Below are 25916 nucleotides of genomic sequence, written 5' to 3' on the forward strand. Positions count from 1 at the left end.
TTGGGTTATGTACTTCAAGACCTACATGAAAATTGAGTTCTATCAGGCACCAGAGAAGTGTGGTAAATATATGTTTTTGGGTTATGTACTTCAAGACCTACATGAAAATTGAGTTCTATCACACCAGAGAATTGTGGTAAATATATGTTTTTTGGGTTATGTACTTCAAGACCTACATGGAAATTGAGTTCTATCAGGCACCATGCAAAGAATTGTGGTAAATATATGTTTTTTGGGGTTATGTACTAAGATCCAAATGAAAATTAAGTTCTATCAGACACCAGAGAATTGTGGTAAATATATGTTTTTGGGTTATGTACTAAGATCCACATGGAAAGCGAGTTCTATCACACCAGAGAATTGTGGTAAATATATGTTTTTGGGTTATGTACTTCAAGATCCACATGGAAATCGAGTTCTATCAGGCACCATGCAGAGAATTGTGGTAAATATATGTTTTTTGCATTATGTACTTCAAGATCCACATGAAAATCGAGTTCTATCGGACACCAGAGAATTGTGGTAAATATATGTTTTTGGGTTATGTATACTTCAAGATCCACATGAAAATCCAAGGTTTCTTACCTGATCAATAACATAGAAATGTAAACTGTCTTAATTGGCCATTTTTGAGGTCAAAGGAGGGATTACATAAAAAATTGTTAAAGGTTAATTAGGACCTTTCAGCTGCTTTGTACTCTGGTAAGTGGCTATTTCCAGTGTTGTCATTAAGAATAAAAATAAATGGAGAAAATCAAATTACAGAATTATCAAATTAATGATTTTTAAATACAGATACTAACCCCTCCTCGGGCACAATTTAAACAGGCAGGACTAGATGTTTGACTTCCAATAGCCGATGATTAATAAATCAATGTGCTCTAGTGGTGTTGTTAAACAAAACAAAATTTACCAGTTAAGTGGTATATTTTAATCTGCAAAAAGCATTCAGTTGGTACATAAATTTGTCTTTTTAGGATTCTGCAGGAATTGTCAACTATGTAATGTAGATTAATAGAATCTATCACTGTTGTGAGGTATAGATTATTAGACTCCATCATACGTGGTCATTGTGGGATGAAAAAGTAAACCCGAGGTGGTGGAAATTTCCACTTGGGATGAGGCTTGCCTGCATATGATGGAGTCTTTTTTGTTTGACCATTTTATCATAAATAAACTATCATATTTATCATGTTTGTTACATGTGTTGAATAAAACGTACATTGTAACACTACAAATTAACAAGATAGCTTTTATAATGAAGGCTTTAACAGCAAACTATTTATTTAAAACTGTCTAATGACCTCACATCACCATCTTACATTAATACGACGTCATATTATCAACAATGTCATGTGTGTGATATTCCATGTAGAATAGAAATTTCTTATGTGGCTTTCTTTCATGGGATAGCTCTGTCCTATATACCTCATAGAGGGGATGATTTTCCACAATCACGGAAAAACGGACGGAATCGCTGAATTTAGTAACTGAAACGGAATTCGCGATTTTAAAAAAATAACCTTCAAAAGTTGTATTTCTGGTTTAAGCACCATAATAAATCTTTTTGGTAGTTTTAAGATTCAATATTGATAATATATGCATAGTGTTTTTGTATGCGAACTTTCATGGAGTGCACTGTATATGCCTAAATACTTTGAGAACTATTCATTCTCGCAAGTTATGCTTAATTGCCGTAAGCTTGCAACAAAGTATGTGACTGTTTACCCGTGTCACTTTAGACAGTGAAATTTAACTTGAAATATAAATATAAAAATGTACCAATACAATTTTAGAATGTTGATTATATAATAAGATTTCTAGTACGTTCATTGTCAATATTTTTCAATAATACTTATTATGATTAAAAAACATAGCCAATTTACACGACGCTTTCATTTGAAAACATAATTTTGTAAAATGTCAGACGTATTCGTTGATCTGTACGGAAGCATTTCACATTTATAGTCCATCCCACGGGGAACGACTTTTTTCATGCTATGGAATTTACTACAAGTTATTTATTTCTGAACTGATTGTTTTCTAAATTGTTCAACAAAAATAGCATTTTACTTTTCTTCTTACCGGTTTATTCTAGTAGCACATGTAGCACATGCTATGATCCCTGCTATTCAGGGGGTTCCGCGGTGATGTGTACAATTATTTCCCCAGGTCATTTTTTCCCTTTCCTCGAGGGGCTTGCAAAATATATATCTTGGGAATTGGGCCCTGCTGTTATTTGTGCTACAGGCCCCACAGATCCTTAAACAGGCTCTGAATATATAATTCTCAGCAAGTATTTTTTTTTTAAAAGGCTGTTGTTTAAAAGTTATAAAACAATGTCGATCGACAGGACAGTGCTTCTAAGTTTCAGTTCACTACCACTAGTCTATATCCAGCTTGACCCAACCTCGTTTGAATATGTAATTTGTGCATACGGCACGCTACCGGTAGTTAGGTTACAGAGAAACATACTTGCGCACTTTTTTTTGGTTCACACTTTGCAGTCATACTGGAACAAATAAAATGTTATGTATTTATTTTATTATTATTCTTTTTTTTTTGCAACTAATGTAAGATTACAAACAATGCATTACCAAGTTCTTGTTCATATTTTCGTGAAAATAGCGGGGTTTGTTACTGGTGTGTTTTGTTTACGAAACTTACCCATAATCCATTAGATGTAATGAAACTGAAATCCACACAATCAACAATTATTTATTGTTTGAATTTAAGGGAGAATAGATCTCTTTATTATTATTAAATACAAACAATAATTAACCGTAATTAAGTTTGTGGCTTTGTTTTAACTGCGGCTTATTTAAAGGTGTGGTTTATGTACGGATGAAAGTTGGAACTTTGTCTAAAACCAAGTGGTGCGATTTATACACCAGTGCGTGTAATAGGCTAGAAAATATGGTACATCACTTTTTTGTCTTTATTAGTTGTAAGTAAACTTCTTGTTTTATAAAGTTTGTTTCAACAAAATTGTTTACAGGTATTTAAAAAATACCAATAGCAAACCAACTCAGAGATGGAAGAATAAAACATAAATGGATATAGTTAATAATAATAAAACATGACACTAATTGAACATACAAAAACGGATCAAACTGGAATTTGCACAAATCTGAAACGGAATGTGAAAAAATCTGAAATAATCATCCCCTCTAATAGTATTTTGTTGTAGTCCTTGTTAAAGGTGCTATATCCGTGATAACACATATTTCACATATTAATCACTAATATACTGATGTTTGTAAATAAGAACATGAAATAAATGCAGTAATATAATGACTTGAATTGACACACTACATTCATAGGTTTATGGAGTTTGTTTACTTTTGAAGCTAAATTAACTTTAAGACGATTTAACTTGGGACTAACTTGAACAATAATACATTGTAGTAAACTAAAAACATAAAATTAAACGGACCTGTTAACCTTATCAACTGAAATAAAAGTAAAATAAAAATAAAAATGTTACTGGTAGTTAATAGCTACTGGTATAATTAAAATGGTGATAATAGAATACATTTGTTTAAATTTGCCATTTTAAAAATTATTCTTCAAATTCAACTGAAATGATAATTATTATGGAATGCGTCTGATTCATTCATTTGTTATGTTTATTGCATTTACATTATAAGGTCTTAAATGACAACAAGGCTCTATAACTATGTGCTGCCTATAAATATTAGCTTTTAGCTAATTGAGACTTTTAGTCCTGCTTATAGCTTGTTCAGCTTCAGAGGGAAATAGAATGTAATGTGGAAGCTGATTCAGTCAGAATCTTTTGATCTATTAGTAGCGGGTCACTGACTAGGATGGGATGGAACTCGACTTCAGAGGGAAATAGAATGTAATGTGTAAGCTGATTCGGTCAGAATCTTTTTACCTATTAGTCGCGGGTCACTGGCTAGGATGGGGGTGGAACTCGACTTCAGAGGAAAATAGAATGTAATGTGTAAACTGAATCGGTCAGAATCTTTTGATCTATTAGTCGCGGGTCACTGGCTAGGATGGGTGTGGAACTCAATCAGAAAATGGCTCCACTGAGGAGGTTTGATCCTATGCCCCATGTGCAGAGTACAGTATTTGGTTTATGCTACTAATGGGAGTGTTGTGATGACAAAGCTCCAATTTAAGTGGTCATAAATGGCTAATAATTAATTCTCAAACAACTATAAAAGACAGATGACACAATGAGCATGTGAAATTTTAGTTCTTTATTTTAAAGAAAAATATAAATAGTTTGTAATAGTCTTTCAAAGGTGTGGGATGTAGCCCAGTAGTAAAATGCTTACTTGATGGTCAGTCGTCTGGGATTGATCCCCATCAGTGGGCCCATTTGGCTATTCCTCATTCCAGCCAGTGCAGCATGTTTTATCTCTGATCATATGTCAAAATTGCCAAATGTTTGACATTCAATAGCCGATGATTAAAAAATCAATGTGTTCTAGTGGTGTCGTTGAACAAAATAAACTTTAAACAAACGTTTTAGTCTTTCAATAAAAGAATCTCACACTTCAGTGTGCTATATATTAAAGTTAACCGTTCTATAAAGTAATGTTAAAACGAACAAACTTTTTAGTCTTTCAGTAAAAGAATCTCACACTTCAGTGTGCCATATATTAAAGTTAACCTTTCTATAAAGTAATGTTAAAACAAACAAACTTTTTAGTCTTTCAATAAAAGAATCTCACACTTCAGTGTGCTATATATTAAAGTTAACCTTTCTATAAAGTAATGTTAAAACAAACAAACTTTTTAGTCTTTCAGTAAAAGAATCTCACACTTCAGTGTGCCATATATTAAAGTTAACCTTTCTATAAAGTAATGTTAAAACAAACTTTTTAGTCTTCAATAAAAGAATCTCACACTTCAGTGTGCTATATATTAAAGTTAACCTTTCTATAAAGTAATGTTAAAACAAACTATTTTTAGTCTATCAATAAAAGAATCTCACACTTCAGTGTGCTATATATTAAAGTAAGTATGGATGTATGATAAATCAAGAATGTGGATAGAGATGGAATATTAAAAAACAAATGGGAAGCAAACAGCTGCTTGTCAAATCGATTGTCAGACATCATATATTGGGCATTTTTAGCAGCATAATTTGCCACCAGCCTCCCACCAATTTTGAGCCTCGAATATTGTTTGAACATGTTTAGACAAATTTCCTTTAGGTTAGCAAATTGAATTGCTACAAGGTAAGCACATCTTAAACATGGTAATTCTTGATAAAGCTTTATTTGGCACATACATCACAAAATATATTCACCCAATTTGAATTTAATTTAATTTGTGTGGGTTTTTTTTATTTGCAGGTGTAGCACATACGTACATAAATAAATGTGGTATTGGATCAGACGGTTGCGAACACTGGTGTAGAAGTAAAAATCCTTATCAATACCATTGCAATTGTTTTCGCAACGAATTTCTATGGATTGATGGATTCCATTGTGTAAAAGGTATTGTGTTAGAGTCTTCAGATATATACTACTCAAAAGAATTTAAGGGTCAAAAATGTATAACGAAATAACTTTCAGAGTGTATTAGATTGATGATGTAAACTACACCAAAAATTTAATTTATTCTTCCATATTTACAAAAACCCACAAATAAACGTCACTGTATACAAGAAAGTCACATGACATGCTGTCAAAGTTGAAGGTTATCAAACATGGATTTTACACATTAGAACATTTGTTTAATAGTGTGTGAATCCACCACTGGCGCGAATACACTCGACACATCGTTGCCTCATGCTGTTGATCAGACGTCTGAAGAACTCTTGGGGAATGGCCTGCCACTCTGCCATAAGAAGTTGACCCAGATTATGAAGGTTGGCCGGAGGGGCATGGTTATCCCGAACTCTCCTGCCTAATTCGTCCCAGGCGTTCTCTATTGGGGCCAAGTCAGGCGAATATGCTGGCCAATCCATCCTGGCGATACCTTATTGTCTGAGAAAGTCCGTTACCACCCTGGCGCGGTGGGGTCTGGCATTGTCATCCTGCAGAACTGCCCCGCCGCCAATCTGCTGAAGGCCTGGGAGAACCAACGGCCGGATAATCTCATTCAGATAGCGGATTCCATTCAGATTGCCATCCACCACATAGAGGGGGGTCCTGTGGTGGATAAAGATGCCGCCCCACACCATGACGCTGCCACCACCGAACCGGTGACGTTGTCTAACGTTAACGTCAGCGAAGCGCTCCCCAGGACGTCTGTAGACACGAACCCGACCGTCGTTGAACTGGAGACTAAACCTGGACTCATCAGTGAACATCACTCGACCCCACTGAACATGTTGCCACCGCAGATGAAGTGTGCACCAGTGACGTCTGGCCGTTCTGTGACGTGGTAGGAGTGGTGGTCGAACAGCCTGGCGACGGCAGCGTAGATTATTGACTCAGACGATTGCATATGGTTTGATCAGACACTCGAGTTCCAGTCGCAGTCCGCAGATTGTCACGTAATCGGCGTGCAGTGGTTGTGCGTTGACGTAGAGCCATATTGGTGATGTAGCGGTCCTCTCTATTTGTAGTGCTTCGGGGTCTTCCCGAACGTGGACGATTTCGAACAGAATTCGTTGCTTGGTACCGTTGCCACAGTCGGCCAACGACACTCTGACTGACACCAAGTCTCAGAGCAACATTTCTTTGCGTATTGCCATCCTGAAGCCAAGCAATAGCCCTTCCTCGATCATCGATAGTCAGTTGATGTCGTACCATTGTAGAATTTGGAGTGTGCACCGTACACGAACGCAAGCTCCAATTATACGGAAATTCAGCATTGGGAACATGGAATACACGTGCAAAGCGTGCAAATGAAGCACTTTATGAAAAAGCAAGTTATGGGCACTTAGCAGACCTTTCGCTTTCGCCCTAATTTACGTGCAAATGTAAGCATGTTTTCGCCATTAGAACTAGTCGACAGTGTCAATGACAGTGGATTTTAATTCATTTGTGGGTTGCTTAGACCCACTTTCGTCAAAATGGAACAATACCATGCGTGACATTATGGTCTAGCTAATATAATTGACATTCAGAAAATAATGCCAAAAATATCGTCTGACCCTTAAATTCTTTTGAGTAGTATATATATCGTTGACATGGTTTAAAAAGAGACTTAAAATATGCTTAAGACCACGATGAAAGTTGTCACTTTGAAACACATTGGATCTAAGTCTACTTCGCTCTATACTTGGTCCTCAGTAACTGATAACACCTTTGACCTAATTCTACGTCACTCTATACTTGGTCCTCAGTAACCGATAACACATTTGACCTAAATCTACTTAACTGTATACTTGGTCCTCAGTAACCGATAACACCTTTCACCTAAATCTACTTCACTCTATACTTGGTCCTCAGTAACTGATAACACCTTTCACCTAAATCTACTTCACTCTATACTTTGTCCTCCGTCACTGATAACACCTTTCACCTAAATATACTTCACTCTATACTTGGTCCTCAGTAACTGATAACACCTTTCACTTGAACATAACAACAAAGTGTTTTACAAAATACAATAAACATTCCCAAAGTCCCCCAAAACAATGATGGGTTATCATTGTTGTGACTTACTTTTAGTACTAATAATCTATAACCTAGATACTTGCAAGATGTACTCTGTTGGATCAAGACTGTAAATCATGGGAGAAGGGAGCAAATGGGACGGCTTGCCTTTATTTGGGGGCAAGTTACTGTAGAATATCGCTCTTTGATGGGTTGTATTATGGTATGATGTTGTCTGTCTGTCTGACCATGAAGTGTTCGTTTGCAGAGCATATCTTTGTTATCAATTCAAATAGGATCTTCACACCTAACATGCATGTACAACTTGGAAATGCAGTGTGTAGTGTACCATAACTAGGTCGTCATGACCTACCTTTCATACATTACTGCACATTAAAGGAAATCCTTGTCCAGACCATAATTTTCTTATCTGTTAATATGGGATCATCAAGATGGTGTGTTGAGTACCCTAACTAGGTCACCATGACCTAGTTTTGTCAGATGTGGAGTAACCATGTATAGAGATAAAAACAATAAAAATGTGGTTCGATCTGGCCAAAAAAATAGTTTCACTTCACAGAAGGATCAAGTCTTAATAATAAATTGATGGTGCTGTATTACTTAGACATATATTATCATTATCATCATCACTGTCGGGCTCACATGTATGGGGCTAAAAATGTGTGTGAATTTCTGAATGTGATTCATGCCAGGATTTGCACGAGCATTAAACATCCGAATCTATTGGGATTCACTTAAAATATTCCAAAAATTTCTTATATGTAATAATTAGAACTGTTACAAAACAAGAACTAATAATGCAAAAATAATCTGTTTCTCAAGCTTCTAAAGTGTAGCATGTAGTGGGTTATGATGTGGGTTATCAAGACCATTCTGGCCTCAAGCTTCTAAAGTGTAGCATGTAGTGGGTTATGATGTGGGTTATCAAGACCATTCTGGCCTCAAGCTTCTAAAGTGTAGCATGTAGTGGGTTATGATGTGGGTTATCAATACCATTCTGGCCTCAAGCTTCTAAAGTATAGCATGTAGTGGGTTATGATGTGGGTTATCAATACCATTCTGGCCTCAAGCTTCTAAAGTGTAGCATGTAGTGGGTTATGTAGTGGGTTATCAAGACAAGTCTGGCCTCAAGCTTCTAAAATGTAGCATGTAGTGGGTTATGTCGTGGGTTATCAAGACCGGTCTGGTCTCAAGCTACTAAAGTGTAGCATGTAGTGGGTTATGATGTGGGTTATCAAGACCGGTCTGGCCTCTAGCTTCTAAAGGGTAGCATGTAGTGGGTTATGTAGTGGGTTATCAAGACCGGTCTGCCCTCAAGCTTCTAAAGTGTAGCATGTAGTGGGTTATGATGTGGGTTATCAAGACCATTCTGGCCTCAAGCTTCTAAAGTGTAGCATGTAGTGGGTTATGATGTGGGTTATCAAGACCATTCTGGCCTCAAGCTTCTAAAGTGTAGCATGTAGTGGGTTATGATGTGGGTTATCAATACCATTCTGGCCTCAAGCTTCTAAAGTGTAGCATGTAGTGGGTTATGTAGTGGGTTATCAAGACAAGTCTGGCCTCAAGCTTCTAAAATGTAGCATGTAGTGGGTTATGTCGTGGGTTATCAAGACCGGTCTGGTCTCAAGCTACTAAAGTGTAGCATGTAGTGGGTTATGATGTGGGTTATCAAGACCGGTCTGGCCTCTAGCTTCTAAAGGGTAGCATGTAGTGGGTTATGTAGTGGGTTATCAAGACCGGTCTGCCCTCAAGCTTCTAAAGTGTAGCATGTAGTGGGTTATGATGTGGGTTATCAAGACCATTCTGGCCTCAAGCTTCTAAAGTGTAGCATGTAGTGGGTTATGATGTGGGTTATCAAGACCATTCTGGCCTCAAGCTTCTAAAGTGTAGCATGTAGTGGGTTATGATGTGGGTTATCAATACCATTCTGGCCTCAAGCTTCTAAAGTGTAGCATGTAGTGGGTTATGTAGTGGGTTATCAAGACAAGTCTGGCCTCAAGCTTCTAAAATGTAGCATGTAGTGGGTTATGTCGTGGGTTATCAAGACCGGTCTGGTCTCAAGCTTCTAAAGTGTAGCATGTAGTGGGTTATGATGTGGGTTATCAAGACCGGTCTGGCCTCTAGCTTCTAAAGGGTAGCATGTAGTGGGTTATGTAGTGGGTTATCAAGACAAGTCTGGCCTCAAGCTTCTAAAATGTAGCATGTAGTGGGTTATGTCGTGGGTTATCAAGACCGGTCTGGTCTCGAGCTTCTAAAGTGTAGCATGTAGTGGGTTATGATGTGGGTTATCAAGACCGGTCTGGCCTCTAGCTTCTAAAGGGTAGCATGTAGTGGGTTATCAAGACCGGTCTGCCCTCAAGCTTCTAAAGTGTAGCATGTAGTGGGTTATGTAGTGGGTTATCAAGACCGGTCTGGCCTCAAGCTTCTAAAGTGTAGCATGTAGTGGGTTATGTAGTGGGTTATCAAGACCGGTCTGGCCTCAAGCTTCTAAAGTGTAGCATGTACTGGGTTATGATGTGGGTTATCAAGACCGGTCTGGCCTCAAGCTTCTAAAGTGTAGCATGTAGTGGGTTATAATGTGGGTTATCAAGACCGATCTGGCCTCAAGCTTCTAAAGTGTAGCATGTAGTGGGTTATGTAGTGGGTTATCAAGACCGGTCTGGCCTCAGGCTTCTAAAATGTAGCATGTAGTGGGTTATGATGTGGGTTATCAAGACCAGTCTGGCCTCAAGCTTCTAAAGTGTAGCATGTAGTGGGTTATGTAGTGGGTTATCAAGACCGGTCTGGCCTCAAGCTTCTAAAGTGTAGCATGCACTGGGTTATGATGTGGGTTATCAAGACCGGTCTGGCCTCAAGCTTCTAAAGTGTAGCATGTAGTGGGTTATAATGTGGGTTATCAAGACCGGTCTGGCCTGAAGCTTCTAAAATGTAGCATGTAGTGGGTTATGTAGTGGGTTACCAAGACCGGTCTGGCCTCAAGCTTCTAAAGTGTAGCATGTAGTGGGTTATGATGTGGGTTATCAAGACCGGTCTGGCCTCAAGCTTCTAAAGTGTAGCATGTAGTCTGGCCTTCGGCCATATACCTAGTCACCCTTCCCTACTATGGACTGGGACGGTTAGTATTTTATAATGCCTACATGTATGTAATCTTTAATATTAGGTTCTAATAATATACATGCTATATAGTTGATGTGTAAGTGGCTATACGCCTGCCGTTTGTAGAATAAATAGTGTTGCCCGAGATGTTGTTGTGTTTTAAAATATATGTCTCTGCATTGACATGTACCAATTACTTCATAAATTAACAATGCTTGGTTTTCACTCGCTTTAGCATTTTGATGAGTGCGATTTTTCACTTGCCTAAGAGTTTCGAGATGTGCGATTTTTCACTCCTTTGCTTTTCAAAAGACAAGGACTGAATATTTTGAAGTGAAACTACACTGTTCTTGTAATTCTGGTGATATAGCAATGTATGATACAGTTCATTGTAGCATGTGGATAGGCCTACACGGAGGAATAAAAACTGCAACATCATAAATTAAAAACAAACGCATCTTTAATTTTATTTTGTTTTAAATTTGCAAATAAACACCGATTCTCAACTGTCAGTTATCTATATCTTTGAGGATTTTATGCACCACAATTGGTATATTAAAGGCTGTGGTATGTGCTATACTGTCTGTGGGATGGTGCACTGATGAAACAAGTCAGCTATTTTGTTTGTACTAGTATTACTTTTATGACAGCAGCATAAATATTTGCATTTATCCAAATGTAGCTCGATTTGTCACAATTAACCTGCAAGTCCTAGATCAGTGGAAATGCTTTATAGATGCAACTACATGTATAGATGTTAATCACAGTTCATGTGTAAAAAAAACTTCATTCACATTTTAAAATAAAATACTTTTGTTTAGCTGAACGTTAAATGTGTTTAGCTGCATGCATGTCTCACAAACTGCAAGTCCTACATTCACTGAATCAGGGGTGCACAAATGTGAAATTGTGATAGTTGCCCGGTGGGCAACCAGTAGCTGAATTTTGTTTGCCCAACATCATCTCTTGGTTGCCCACATATTTCATAAACATTTTATGAATATAATTTTGAACTGTCATTAAAATGAAACTGAAATTAAATTAAAATATATTTTTATTATAATCAGTACTTGTCAGTTTAGTTTTATTCCTTTTTTAACATTATTTATCTATAGCTCATCTGTGCTTGGGCTGTCACTGTCAGTTCTACGGGGTTTTCAATAATTAAAACAAAGACAAGCTAATCAATTTGGGAAGGGGTAGTTTAACAATTACCTGACAGACACAAATTGGGCTTTTATACCCCTTCCTATCACAACATCGTGTAATGCTGGGGAAAACATGCACAAACACGCGCACGCACGTACACTTCACCCCCTCAAAAAAAAAGTGGAGAACAAACTCTAAAATTATGTAATACTTGTTTCAACGGCTGCATCATCCATTCACAAAGATTGTGACGTACTTTAGCCAACATTGTTCAGCGTGAAGTTTTAACGACTGCTTAACCTCTGTGTAGGAAAGAAAGAAAGAAATGTTTTATTTAACGACGCACTCAACACATGTTATTTACGGATATATGGCGTCAGACATATGGTTAAGGACCACACAGATTTTGAGAGGAAACCCGCTGTCGCCACATAGGCTACTCTTTTACGACAGGCAGCAAGGGATCTTTTATTTGTGCTTCCCACAGGCAGGATAGCACAAACCATGGCCTTTGTTGAACCAGTTATGGATCACTGGTCGGTGCAAGTGGTTTACACCTACCCATTGAGCCTTGCGGAGCACTCACTCAGGGTTTAATAGGAATCAGTATCTGGATTAAAAACCCCATGCCCCGACTGGGATCCGAACCCAGTACCTACCAGCCTGTAGACCGATGGCTAACCACGACGCCACCGAGGCCGGTCCTCTGTGTAGGAGATCGAACAAATTAAACACGAGTAATATTACAAGATACTGTTTTTAAAAGAATACATAATTCTTAACAATTCATAATTCCCCACCATTCAACAATGCGTACAATTCTAATGACGCAAAACGCTGCAGGAATTGCTTAATTGTTGAACGGCTCCTTAGAGTGAGAAAGCACAGGAATACTCTGTAAAACAGTGTACATGTGACGATCACAAGTAGCAGGCCTGATCCGCATTTCATTGATACCAAACATTTTGTCTCATGTCAAATCGACCTTACTTAGTACTACTAGTTTGTCCCTATCTGGATTATTTCGCCACCAAATACATATTTTATACTGACGATATTACTAAACCATTTAACAAAAATACAATTTAATTCATGAAAATACGAAGAACGTAAAACATGAAAAACATGTTTTACAAAATGCAGAACTCGTTTGAAGTAAAGTTAATAATGACAACATTTAAGAAATATTTCATTATTAATTAGACTAAAGCTTGCCAGATGGTGTCTAAAAAAATTCACACTTGGTCAGTATTGAGATGCGTCAACAAGGGTGAATAGGAAATATTTTGTAGTGAGAATTGGTAGGAACCAGCTAGTTTGGGAACAAAATATCTGGCATATGGCTTTTCCAAATGCCTCCTGTCAAAATGATGCATGGTGGACGCTGAGTGAATGGCAGTGTTAGGGTGGATATTTATATCGCCTGTCAGTCAAGTTGTTAGTGCCAATACTTTTGAATTGCCCGTGACTGTCCGAGTGTTGTGAAGTTTTGTTTTTCATTTTATTTGTTTTATGATTTTCTTGGTTGCCCACCAACAACATCTATTGGTTGTCCCGTTTAAACGTGTATTGAGATACTGAATAAGTTTATGGTAGGGAAGAAATAATTGCATGGAATTTGTATTCATTTATAACATAATTACCATACATCTGTTTTAAGGTTATTTCTTGGCCTTTCTTTCAGGTCCTGAAGAGTACATCTCTTTGATTAAAAAAAATGCTGTGTCTAAAGCACAAGAGCTTTGTGCAAGTTATCTTTCCAAGTTAGCTACTGTTTTTCATCTGCGGAAACATGAATCCATACTGGAAGTGTTGAAAAGCTCTGATGGTGGAGATCATTTTATAGGTAATTTTCAAAAGTCACTCTAAAAATCCCCTCTTTCCGTCATGAATCTATTTTCACATTACAATCAGACCTCTTTACAATGACTGTCATTGCAATGACATTTACATAATCTAACATGCAAATAACTTATACAGCAATAAATTCCATGCTTTGAAATGAAATTCACCGTCTGAAACCTACAGTGAAAATAGGAGATAAACATATTCAGGATTTCATTTTTAAGGTAGGTTATTTAAAAGTCTTCTATTATGACTAAAGTGTGGAAAGTTTCATAATAAAAAAGAGTGAACAGGTGTGACACTCCCACCTAGCTTGTAAGTAAATAAATGTTCAAATTTTCAATCTCCAATGCCTGTTACAGTAAGTATGAAGTATTCGGTCATTCTTTTATTTTGTAGACCTATTTAAGAAACTTAAAAAAGTTGGAACTATTCTATCATTTCTTTTCATTTTATTTGCATGTACATTCCTCCATATCATTGATCTGATAAAAATGTCCCGGCAGCCAATCATTAGCTAAATCTTCCCTTGTACGAGGGCACCGTCCTTCCAACATGATATCAGCTCATTGTCAAAGATCATTAGCTAAATCTTCCCATGTCTGATGGCACAGTCCTTCCAACATTATAAGCTCATTTGTGATAGATCATTAGCTAAATCTTCCCTTGTACGAGGGCACCGTCCTTCCAACATGATATCAGCTCATTGTGATAGATCATTAGCTAAATCTTCCCTTGTACGAGTGCACCGTCCTTCCAACATGATATCAGCTCATTGTCATAGATCATTAGCTAAATCTTCCCATGTCTGATGGCACAGTCCTTCCAACATGATGAGCTCATTGTGATAGATCATTAGCTAAATCTTCCCTTGTACGAGGGCACCGTCCTTCCAACATGATATCAGCTCATTGTGATAGATCGTTAGCTAAATCTTCCCTTGTACGAGGGCACCGTCCTTCCAACATGATCAGCTCGTTGTGATAGATCATTAGATAAATCTTTCCTTATACGAGGGCACCGTCCTTCCAACATGATATGAGTTCATTGTGATAGATCATTAGCTAAATCTTCCCTTGTACGCGGACACCGTCACCGTCCAACATGATATCAGGTCATTGTGATAGATCATTAGCTAAATCTTCCATTATACGAGGGCACTGTCCTTCCAACATGATAACAGCTCATTGTAATAGATCATTAGCTAAATCTTCCCTTATATGAGGGCACCGTCCTTCCAACATGATATCAGTTCATTGTGATATATCATTAGCTAAATCTTCCCTTGTACGAGGGCACCGTCCTTCCAACATGATATCAGCTCATTGTGATAGATCATTAGCTAAATCTTCCCTTGTACGAGGGCACCGTCCTTCCAACATGATATCAGCTCATTGTCATAGATCATTAGCTAAATCTTCCCTTGTACGAGGGCACCGTCCTTCCAACATGATATCAGCTCATTGTCATAGATCATTAGCTAAATCTTCCCATGTCTGATGGCACAGTCCTTCCAACATGATGAGCTCATTGTGAAAGATCATTAGGTAAATCTTCCCTTGTACGAGGGCACCGTCCTTCCAACATATCAGCTCATTGTGATAGATCATTAGCTAAATCTTCCCTTGTACGAGGGCACCGTCCTTCCAACATGATCAGCTCGTTGTGATAGATCATTAGCTAAATCTTCCCTTGCACGAGGGCACTGTCCTTCCAATATGATCAGCTCATTGTGATAGATCATTAGCTAAATCTTCCCTTGTACGAGGGCACTGTCCTTCCAACATGATGAGCTCAATGTGATAGATCATTAGCTAAATCTTCCCTTGTACGAGGGCACCGTCCTTCCAACATGATATCAGTTCATGGTGATAGATCATTAGCTAAATCTTCACTTGTATGAGGGCACCGTCCTTCCAACATGATGAGCTCAATGTGATAGATCATTAGCTAAATCTTCCCTTGTACGAGGGCACCGTCCTTCCAACATGATATCAGCTCATTGTGTTAGATCATTAGCTAAATCTTCCCTTGTACGAGGGCACCGTCCTTCCAACATGATCAGCTCGTTGTGATAGATCATTAGCTAAATCTTCCCTTGTACGAGGGCACCGTCCTTCCAACATGATCAGCTCGTTGTGATAGATCATTAGGTAAATCTTCCCTTGTACGAGGGCACCGTCCTTCCAACATGATCAGCTCGTTGTGATAGATCATTAGCTAAATCTTCCCTTGTACGAGGGCACCGTCCTTCCAACATGATCAGCTCGTTGTGATAGATCATTAGCTAAATCTTCCCTTGTACGAGGGCACCGTCCTTCCAACATGATCAGCTCGTTGTGATAGATCATTAGCTAAATCTTCCCTTGTACGAGGACACCGTCCTTCCAACATGATCAGCTCGTTGTGATAGATCATTAGGTAAATCTTCCCTTGTATGAGGGCACCGTCCTTCCAACATGATCAGCTCGTTGTGATAGATCATTAGGTAAATCTTCCCTTGTATGAGGGCACCGTCCTTCCAACATTATATAACGTTTTTTCACATCTTTCCCATTCTTTCTTTAAATACTGTTCTTTGTTTCTAGCTTTCAGCCGCTCTCTATATAGGCCTTTTGTATTTCACTGCTTGATTTTGCCATCTTACATTCTAAAACATAAAATTTGACCATAATAGTATCAGACTCCCAGTTTGCAGGGGTTTAAATTCACGAAATGTACATTACTGATGACTGAAATGACCATTACCAGGACTAAGAGAGACCAGATCGTGAATTATGTTTAAATTAAAATATGTTCAAATAAAGTTTGTAACTGACTAGATAAAAAAAATACACTTTTGGACGAAAAAAAAAGAGGTACACACAACTCTTTGCTTGGTTTCTAATTCTTGGGCCGAAGTGAAAGAGAATACTTAAGATTATGCCACATTGTAATTATGTTTCTAAAAGTGGCTTTCGCTATAACTGTATTGGGTTATCAGTCAATTCCCCATTTCTGTCTTCACATTTGATAACATTTATATCTAGAATAGCAATGCTGACAACGAAAAGTAATGTCTAAAGTATACTTCTTGAAACTAAAAAGTTTGTTACTGGTGGTAACGAACATTTCAGTATATTTACAGTGACACATACTGACAACAAATGGAGAATGAGTACAAAACTAGTCTTAGAATGATTTTTCAACATGTAATCTATATACAGTGTATTTCTTACTTTGATCGGTACTTTATTGAACGATCATAACCGTGTGTAAAGTTTATACTTATAACAGCGGCAGACACACACAGCAAAATTTCATTGTTCGCACACCATTTCTCAAACAACAGCATTTTGTAACAAATCGCGGGAGTGTACTTGATCACGTGTAAATGTTTAAATAATTTTTCATAATGTGCATAACTGAAGAAAAATCAGTTTATCTACACATGATATATTTGAAGCACTGCTAGTCACGAACATTTCGTTCTTATTTCTACGATTTAAAAATAAACAACTTTCAAGGTAATACAAAGAAAATAATATGTTTTTCTGAATGCATGTATGGCATTTTGATCAAAATAATATATGAAACTATTGAAAAGTGTTCTTAAAGCAGTCATTTATCATTTGTACTGCCATATATGAGAGTATCAACTTTAGACAACGAACATTTCATAGAAAGTGGTGACAACCATACTTGGTCTAACGGAAAACATAGATGCGTTTAAGGTATATATTTGTATGGTATTCTACAGTCCAGTGCTACTGCGATATACCAATGAATTAAATCTGATGAATTATATTTGATTTTTTTATAATTTAATTAGTTGAATTGTGTAACTGGTGACAGTCATGAACATTTCAAAATCACATATTTCAGAGCCCACAGCACTGCGATCCGTTGATCTACCACTGGAAATATTAAGAACATTATGTATTGAAATGATATACAAACATTTTAATGGAAACAATTTCATGACTTTTGAGAAATTATGTGGTGACCATGTTTGCACCCCATTATTGAGTTTGAGTGTAAAACGGAATCCCCCAAAAGGTATGGCTAAAACGGTATCATTACATGACCGATAATATCTTCAGTAAAACAACAACTATATTAATCATTTTTTATTTTGTTTTATTTTATGTCTATATAGCTAGAAGTCGATGAAATGCAATCAAATGAAATGCTGTTACAGCTTAAAAAAAGAAGGTATTCTCAGCATTACACTGAGGTGCCGTTACAGCCAAATCGGTTTCGCCAACAAAAATGGTTCTGTTTTGATAGTGATTCCAATTGAGCCTAATTCCCAATAAATGGGACCTGTCAAAGGTCACTAGTTCCTAAAAATTATTTGTTTATGTTGAAAGTAGGGGTGACTATTGCAATTTTAGTATCACTATTGTGATAGTATCGCAATAGTGATAGTACAATGGCAATAGTATCGTGAATTCTTAAATCACTTGATAACAGTGATATGAATAAATATACTCTTCAAAAAAAGAAACGCAAAAGGGTACAAATGGGTTATAACTCCGATTTTATGTTTCCTACCGGTTCATGCTTTGTGAATATAAGGTCATTGCATGTCCCAAACACATTCCCACGGTTACATTCGATAAAACGCAGCTACTGTACAATAAAGTTCCAAAATGTGAATATTCGCAAAAACGCAGCCACGTGCAAACCATGTCACCACTGCACGTGCATTGTCTGCACGTGCAACATGAACACCGACAGTATAAAAGTGCAGGGTGTTCGCTTGCCTGGCCTCTGTATCTGGCCGACAGTTGACAATCCAGGACATGCCACGTCTCAGTGAACCGCAGAGAAACAATGCCATCGGCCGACTAGACGCAGGCGAATCCAGAACGGCCGTTGCCAGGGCATTCCATGTGTCCCCAAGCACCATCTCCAGACTGTGGGACCGTTACCAGCAACATGGATCAACACGTGACCTCCCTAGATCCGGTCGACCATGGGTCACTACCCCCGGGCAGGACCGCTACATCCGGGTACGCCACCTTCGGGAACGATTGACTACTGCCACCTCCACAGCCGCAGCAATACCAGGTTTGCGCAGGATATCCGACCAGACCGTACGGAACCGCCTACGTGAGGTAGGAATTCGTGCCAGACGTCCAGTTCGAGGTGTCATCTTAACACCACAACACCGTCGACTCCGACTGCAGTGGTGCCAGATTCATCGACAATGGCCTCAACTGCGATGGAGACAGGTGTGGTTCAGTGACGAGTCCCGATTTCTGCTCCGACGTCATGATGGAAGATGTCGCGTGTATAGGCGTCGTGGTGAACGTTATGCGGCAAACTGCGTGCAGGAAGTGGACAGATTCGGCGGGGGTAGTGTCATGGTGTGGGCAGCCATCTCACACACTGGCAGAACTGACCTGGTCCACGTGCAGGGCAACCTGAATGCACAGGGCTACATTGACCAGATCCTCCGGCCACACATCGTTCCAGTTATGGCCAACGCCAACGCAGTGTTCCAACATGACAACGCCAGGCCTCACACAGCACGTCTCACAACGGCTTTCCTACAGAACAACAACATTAATGTCCTTCCTTGGCCATCGACATCACCGGATTTGAACCCAATTGAGCATCTATGGGACGAGTTGGACCGACGCCTCCGACAGCGACAACTACAGCCCCAGACCCTGCCCGAGCTGGCAGCAGCCTTGCAGGCCGAGTGGGCCACCATCCCCCGGGACGTCATCCGTACTCTGGTTGCTTCAATGGGCAGGCGGTGCCAGGCAGTTGTCAACACACGCGGAGGCCACACCCGGTATTGACTCCAGATGACCTTGACCTTGGTGGTGTGTCCTATCACTTACTCACAATGGACTAGAGTGAATTGTGAACAATCCTGCAACATTTGGTAATTATCAGACTCACCATTCAATAATTAAATCAATTCTCCAAATGTTACGACAATGTGGTTTTGCATTTCTTCTTTTGAAGAGTATATATAGTCTTTAAAACATTTGTTGTTGTTTCTTGTTTTACTGTCTGTACTGCTAATAAAAATGGATGTGTGCCTTACAGTTGACTATAAATCAACTTTTGACATGTCGTAGTCTCCTTCACAAATAATACAAATGGAATGTATTAAATTAACCATTCTCAACAAGTTTGTTTTCTTTTTCCATTTAATTATTTAATTCCTACTTCATGTGGTGTATTGTCATAGTAAGTGAATCTACAAATGTCAAGTGTAGCCTACCCAGAGGCAATTACATCCATTCCAGAGTAATACTTTCTTAATTGATACACAGCTAGTAGAGATGTCGGGACTGAATGGGTACTATAGGATTCCTGAAGATGTGAAGATCAGTTATTTGCTGCACCTTATCACTGTTGTTAAAATATCCCTTTTTATATAATAGTAAAACTATACTGTGGCCCCTGGCCGTGTTAGAGAAGTGACCGCTTATTACACAGGTGCATTTACATTATAAATAGTTTAGGAGAAAAAAAAGTGGCCGCTTAAGGCAGGTGACTGCCGAGTACAGGTGGCTGCTAGGACAGGTTTGACTGGATTGCTAAACAAAAGTATAATTTTCTAGGCTGGCGGACTAGTAGAAATTCTGGTGGGTTAGTAGATTTTACTTGGTTCTGGTTCGGCGGGCTTGTGAAATATTTTTCCATTTCTACACTTCAAAATGTTAGCATGTTGTCATGGGGCAGAAATGAGCATTTACCGAATTTGTCGCATACACTTACGCCTGACGTCGGTGAAAACTTCAAAAGAACAGTGATTAATAATTAACTCTTTGACAGTGGTGGTTACATAGTGATAGTCGTAAAGTTAATCAGTGAGAATGGTTAGTAATTAATTATTAATGAGCAGTTAAAAGTTCAAAATGACAGTGATTAAATTAATATTTGTTTTATGATTATACTGGTATAAACTTATTAATATGACTAAAATGAAAAGTAAGGTTGGCTACTATAATTATAAATGACAGTGAAACATGAACAGATATTAATTTTATTGTTGAATATTATCAGTTTGATGACATTTATATTTTAACAATTAAGGTATGCTAATTTTTTAAGAGAACAATGACTCGCAAAAACAATTCAGGGGAGGTTTTTTTTAGCTCCTGAAGATTTAAAAACGGTAGTGCATGACCACTGTGTGTGTGTGTGTGTATATATATATATATATATATATATATATATATATATATATATATAGGTTATTACCAGAGTGTTTTTCGGTATCGTCAATATTATTATTAGGAATAAAAATTGTATTATGCGAGCCTCTGGCGATCATAATACATTATTTTTATTCCTAATATATGATATTGATGATACCAAAATACACGAGGGTAAATATGTATTTATTTATTTATTTATTATTTAATTTATATTGTTTGTTTGTTTGATTCGTTCTTTATTTACACTTCACCATCATTTATATTAGTCATATACAACTTCATATGAAATATCTGGTATCTAAAAATTTTTTAAATATTTATTTATTTATAGGGCACTATTTCTTCTTTTTCATTCACCGTTATAATCATTTTGGCTTAAATTCAGGGTAATTGGCCTATTTACTTCAAATGTTGATTGTCCGTTGTGCGAGGCATTATTTAATATGTTTGCTTCCAACATTCAAATGAAGTACATTATGACTGCATAATAAACCCTTATAAGTTTATAATAAAGAGAACATCCTTAGTTTGTAGCCATATTATCAAGGGAAATACTTCATCGTAGCCACCAGGATGTAACATCTCGCGAAATGCGATTTTAAGCTACACCCTTTTTCGTAAGCCAAGTCTGATATGTTTCCGCGGGAAATAAACATAAATATGAACAAGTAGGCCTAATTCCCTACTAAATTATGTCAAATATAGATCTGTGTTATTGTAACGAGCATTTAATAAAATATTAAGTAACACAAAGCAGTTTTATAACTGAGCGTTTTTCAATGTGTTTTTTTCTTCTGATCTGTACCTCTGATGTTTTGACGTACATGTATCTACGTAGTCCGATACACCTGCCGTCAACTCAGCAACTGAGTTTATGACAGATGTATCGGACTATAAACAACGCTGCATAGTTAATTGTTTGTAAACGTGACACAATATTAATAATACGTGAATAATATAATATAATATATTATAATATATAATATATAATATAATATCGCATAGGTTTTTTTAATTTTATTTTTAACATCTGTATCAGATATGTAAACATGAATATATATATATATACAGTATATGTAAAAATTAATATATAATTGTGGGTTAATTCATTATCTACCACCTACAGGTAAGGTGAGGGAATGGGGTTAAATGACCTAACAATGTGGTACATGATATTTGGCTAATGTCAGGGCTTTAGATTGCATCAAAGCTGCACATGTACTATATATGCTGGGGGTGGTTTTTGCAAAAATTATAAACTTCAGATTTCAATTTTATCAGGGTGGATTTTCCATTTTATATGTAATATTAATTTCAGCTAAATAAATGCCTTCTTATGCAGACACTGAAAATTAAATATGAATATGATGGATTAATCCATTATCTAAATGATCAGGGTATATTTACAATTTGTTATTTATTATTTATAATTTTCATTTTCTATTTTTTTTAAAGTGGGGTGGGACATAGTTCAGTGGATTAAGCATTCACTTGATGTGAGGTAAGTCTGGGATCAATCCCTGTCGGTGGACCCATTGGGCTATTTCTCGTTCCAGCCAGTGCTCCACAACTGGTGTAACAAAGGCCGTGGTATGTACTATCCTGTCTGTGGGATGATGCATATAAAAGATCCCTTCCTGTCTGACGCCATATAGCCAGAAATAAAAATGTGTTGAGTGCATCGTTAAATAAAACATTTCCTTCCTTCCTTTATTTTTGTAAAAATATACTGGCTATGTGAATAACCTTACTGTATGTTTCCTATCCGTGCTAGGAATAGTTGTAGGAAAATCAGACACTTAAGAATTTAATAGGCTGTATTTTAAAGTACCTTAACCACCAACAGTACAAGATCATCCACTGAGGGTACTTTTTCCTTAATATGGTATTGTGACAACTGAGCGTCTGAATGTTTTGTGAATGGCTGGTAATAAACTCCCAAATAACTATAGAAGGCAAAGATGACACAACAAGTTCAATCATTTATTATGTAACAACAAGGGTAAATAGTTTTCCAACAGTCTCAATAAAATACTTCTTGCACTTCACTATATTATTTGTATATTTGCTATCAACAAGCACTTTCGGGTCATACACATTGACCATAGTCTTATTCAACTTACTGTACTAGCACAACAACTATGCTATACAACCTGAGTCATCTCCTTCACTGCAGAATTGTCTTCCCTTGCCGGATGTATATCCATATCCGCACATGGGCAGACCATCGTTCTCAATTCTGCAGTCCTCCATTGTAGACGTTTATTACGAGCTCTGCAAACTTTTCGTTTTTTTCATAATTGTCTTACGTGAAACGTTTATTAAGTGTATTTTTGTTTATTTATTTCCTTAGCCCTTACCAAGGCTTACGTTGTTTTTGGAATAATTGGGTTACGAATTATTTCGGTATGTCTGACACGGCCTCATCGGGCTCAACCGCGAGGTTGACCATGTGTGCCAAAGCCGGTTGTGTCGGTCCTGTAGGGCCTATTTTTACCAACAGTGCGAGGTTTGCGCGACATGGCGTTCGTCCATTTGGACGAAATTTCGTCGCCAGGTCCGGGAGGCGGACAGGAAGAGAGATATTCGCAAAGGAAAGGGAGAGAAGAGCGAGGAGGCAACCGCGGGGGTTGTCCTCCAATCGGAGGTGCCGCCGGCTTCCGAGAAGTCCGGGGGCACTGTTCGTGCGAGGAAGGGTGGTAGGCGTAAGAACGCCTCCTCTTCACACCGCCATTCGGATGGCGTTGCTAGTGGTTCAGTGACGCCGGCCGGCGCCACTGGTTCACTAAAGTTCTCTGTTTCGGCTGAAGCAGAGAATCGGTTACCTGTTGGGGAGGCCGTTCCGACGGAGGCACCTGTATCTCCTATGGCGGAGGTGGTGTCAACACGGGTTGTGCGCAAGGAGGCTGTGGTGGCTTCGGCCGCCGCGGTTCCCCTTTTGCCCCATCCTGTGGATGGAAGCCGACTGGAGCGGCTCCAGTTTGGCGAGTCGGGTGGCTCGAGGGCGCCGTCTGTTTCGGACGGGGGTGTTCGGTTGACGGGGCCGGCGTTGGCTAGCGCCGTATCAGCCTCGGGCGGTTCGTTTTTTTTACGAAATCCGACGTTCCGCCCATTGCAGGGTGAAGCCGTGGGGATGCTGTCGGGGGCGGCGAATCCTTACGTTGCACACTGGGTGCAGGACTCGTTGAGTCCTCCCTATGTGTATGTTTACCCGGAGGGGCCGGTTCCTCCAGGTGTGCGGGAGATGGCGGCTTTTTTAGGCGCTGCTTTGCCTACCTCGTCGGACCGAGGTAGAGGTTCACGGCGGTACCCTTCGCAGAGGTGGCAGGAGCCTTTGGTTCCTGTAGATTCTCAGGGTCGACCCGGAGGTTTTCAAGAAAGTTTGTTTGAAAACTTTCTCTTGTTGCTCCGCGCTACGCTGCAGATGGGACTTGTGTCTCAGCCTTCGACTCCAGCCGTGTCGGCTGTTCCGCTGCCGCCTGGTTTTCCAGCGCGGTCGGTGCCTGTTTCCACCCATGATCGTTTTGTCGATGCAGGGGTGACGCATGGACGGACGTTTGTTCCCGTCCCTTCCCTTCAGGGTCAGCCGCGGTCTTCGGTGCTGCCAGTTTTGAGGGAGGTCTCTTCTGAGGAAGATTTGCCTTCCGGTTCCGGTTTGGAGTCGGAAGATGTTTTGGACGATCCGGATTGCCGAGCGGCGGGACTCGATGCCTCTGTCCCGCCTGCAGAAGATTTTCGATTATGCAACGGTTCTGCAATTCGTAAGTAACGAAGTCCGACTTGTATGCGCTGACGCTTTCCCAGCGGAGGTGGCTGTTCCCACTATTCAGGGCGTTTCTTTTGGGAATCGATCGCTGGTGGTGGAGGCTCCTCGGCCGGAGCTTGGTTTTCCGCTTGCCCAGGAGGCACATGAATCCTTACTGGAGATTGATACTTTGATCGCTGGCACCGATCGTATCATGGGAGCGGTGGTGGAAGAGTTTCCGGCGGCTTTAGCCATCGGGAAACTCTTGCCCGGTATGAAGCTGGTGACCCCCACTTCGTACCAAACGTTGGGCGCATCTTTCCTGAACCATGCTGCAGTTGTTTCTGATCAGGTTAAGACTGATTGTCGTCCGGCGTCTTTTGTACGTGTCGCCATCGGAGACCTAGAGATAATGGAGAAGTTATCGAAACTTCTCATTCAGGTGAACAACCATCTAGGTACCTTCCTTTTTGGGTTGGATAAGGCTGTGGAGAGTCTTCCCCCGATGGCTCGAGGTTGTTTGGCGGCTGCCGCGAAGGCGTCGCATCACATTGCCCGGATGTCTGGGCGTTTGTGGGCAGACAATCTCTTGTTGCGACGCGATCATTACTTGTCTGGGCTACGAGCTACCGGTGTGGTGAAAACATTTTCGCAGCCGGTCAGTGAGGGAGACCTTGCTGTTTGGGTCATGGATAAGGAGTCTGTCAAGTTCGTTCACCTGCCCCAGCCTGGTAATGCTCGTAAGCACCGTTCCGGTGCTTCTGCGTTTTGCCCGCCTTCCTCCAAGAAACCATCTTTTCTTGAGGGGGTTCAGAATCCTACGGTTTCTGCTCCTACTTGGCAATCTGGGACTGCGCCACCCCCTGTCAAACAGAATCGTGCTCGTCTGAGGGCAGCACGTTTTCAGGCTACCGCTAAGGGAGTGGTAATCCGCCGGGGTGAGGGTGTTGCGACGACCGGCAACTGTTATCGGAGGTGCCGTCAGCAGACGTTCCTGTGGGCGGCAGGTTACGTCATTTTCTGCCACAATGGCGTCTCCTGCCAGACCCGGACCCATGGGTTCTGTCGGTCGTCAAGGAGGGATATCGGATTCCCTTTTCTTCGTTTCCCCCTCTCACTTCTTCTCCCCAGATGCCTCCGATGCCGTCGTCCGACAGGCGGGTTCTGGTGGAAACGATGATTGCCGAGTGCCATCCACCAGGTGGATTTGGGCTCCCTGGGGTTTTACTCCCATTTGTTCTTTGCCCAAAAGAAAAATGGCGAGTGGAGACCGATTCTTAACCTCAAGCCGCTGAATGCATTCGTGGTCGTTCCTTCCATGAAAATGGAGACGGTGCAGTCTGTCCAGGCTTTACTCCAGGT

General features: G+C 39.5%; 1 protein-coding gene across 1 annotated transcript in view; it reads left to right on the forward strand.

Annotated features, from left to right (window-relative positions):
* The window catches only part of LOC121383695, a 290334-nt gene that overhangs the window by 415 nt on the left and 264003 nt on the right, over window positions 1–25916 (forward strand). Inside the window, exons 2-3 of the mRNA XM_041513789.1 lie at window positions 5334–5477; window positions 13480–13641. Of these exons, the coding sequence (XP_041369723.1) occupies window positions 5334–5477; window positions 13480–13641 (306 nt within the window). The remainder of the gene's footprint in view (window positions 1–5333; window positions 5478–13479; window positions 13642–25916) is intronic.

The sequence above is a fragment of the Gigantopelta aegis genome, chromosome 10, assembly GCF_016097555.1.
Source record: "Gigantopelta aegis isolate Gae_Host chromosome 10, Gae_host_genome, whole genome shotgun sequence".
Taxonomy (NCBI): domain Eukaryota; kingdom Metazoa; phylum Mollusca; class Gastropoda; order Neomphalida; family Peltospiridae; genus Gigantopelta; species Gigantopelta aegis.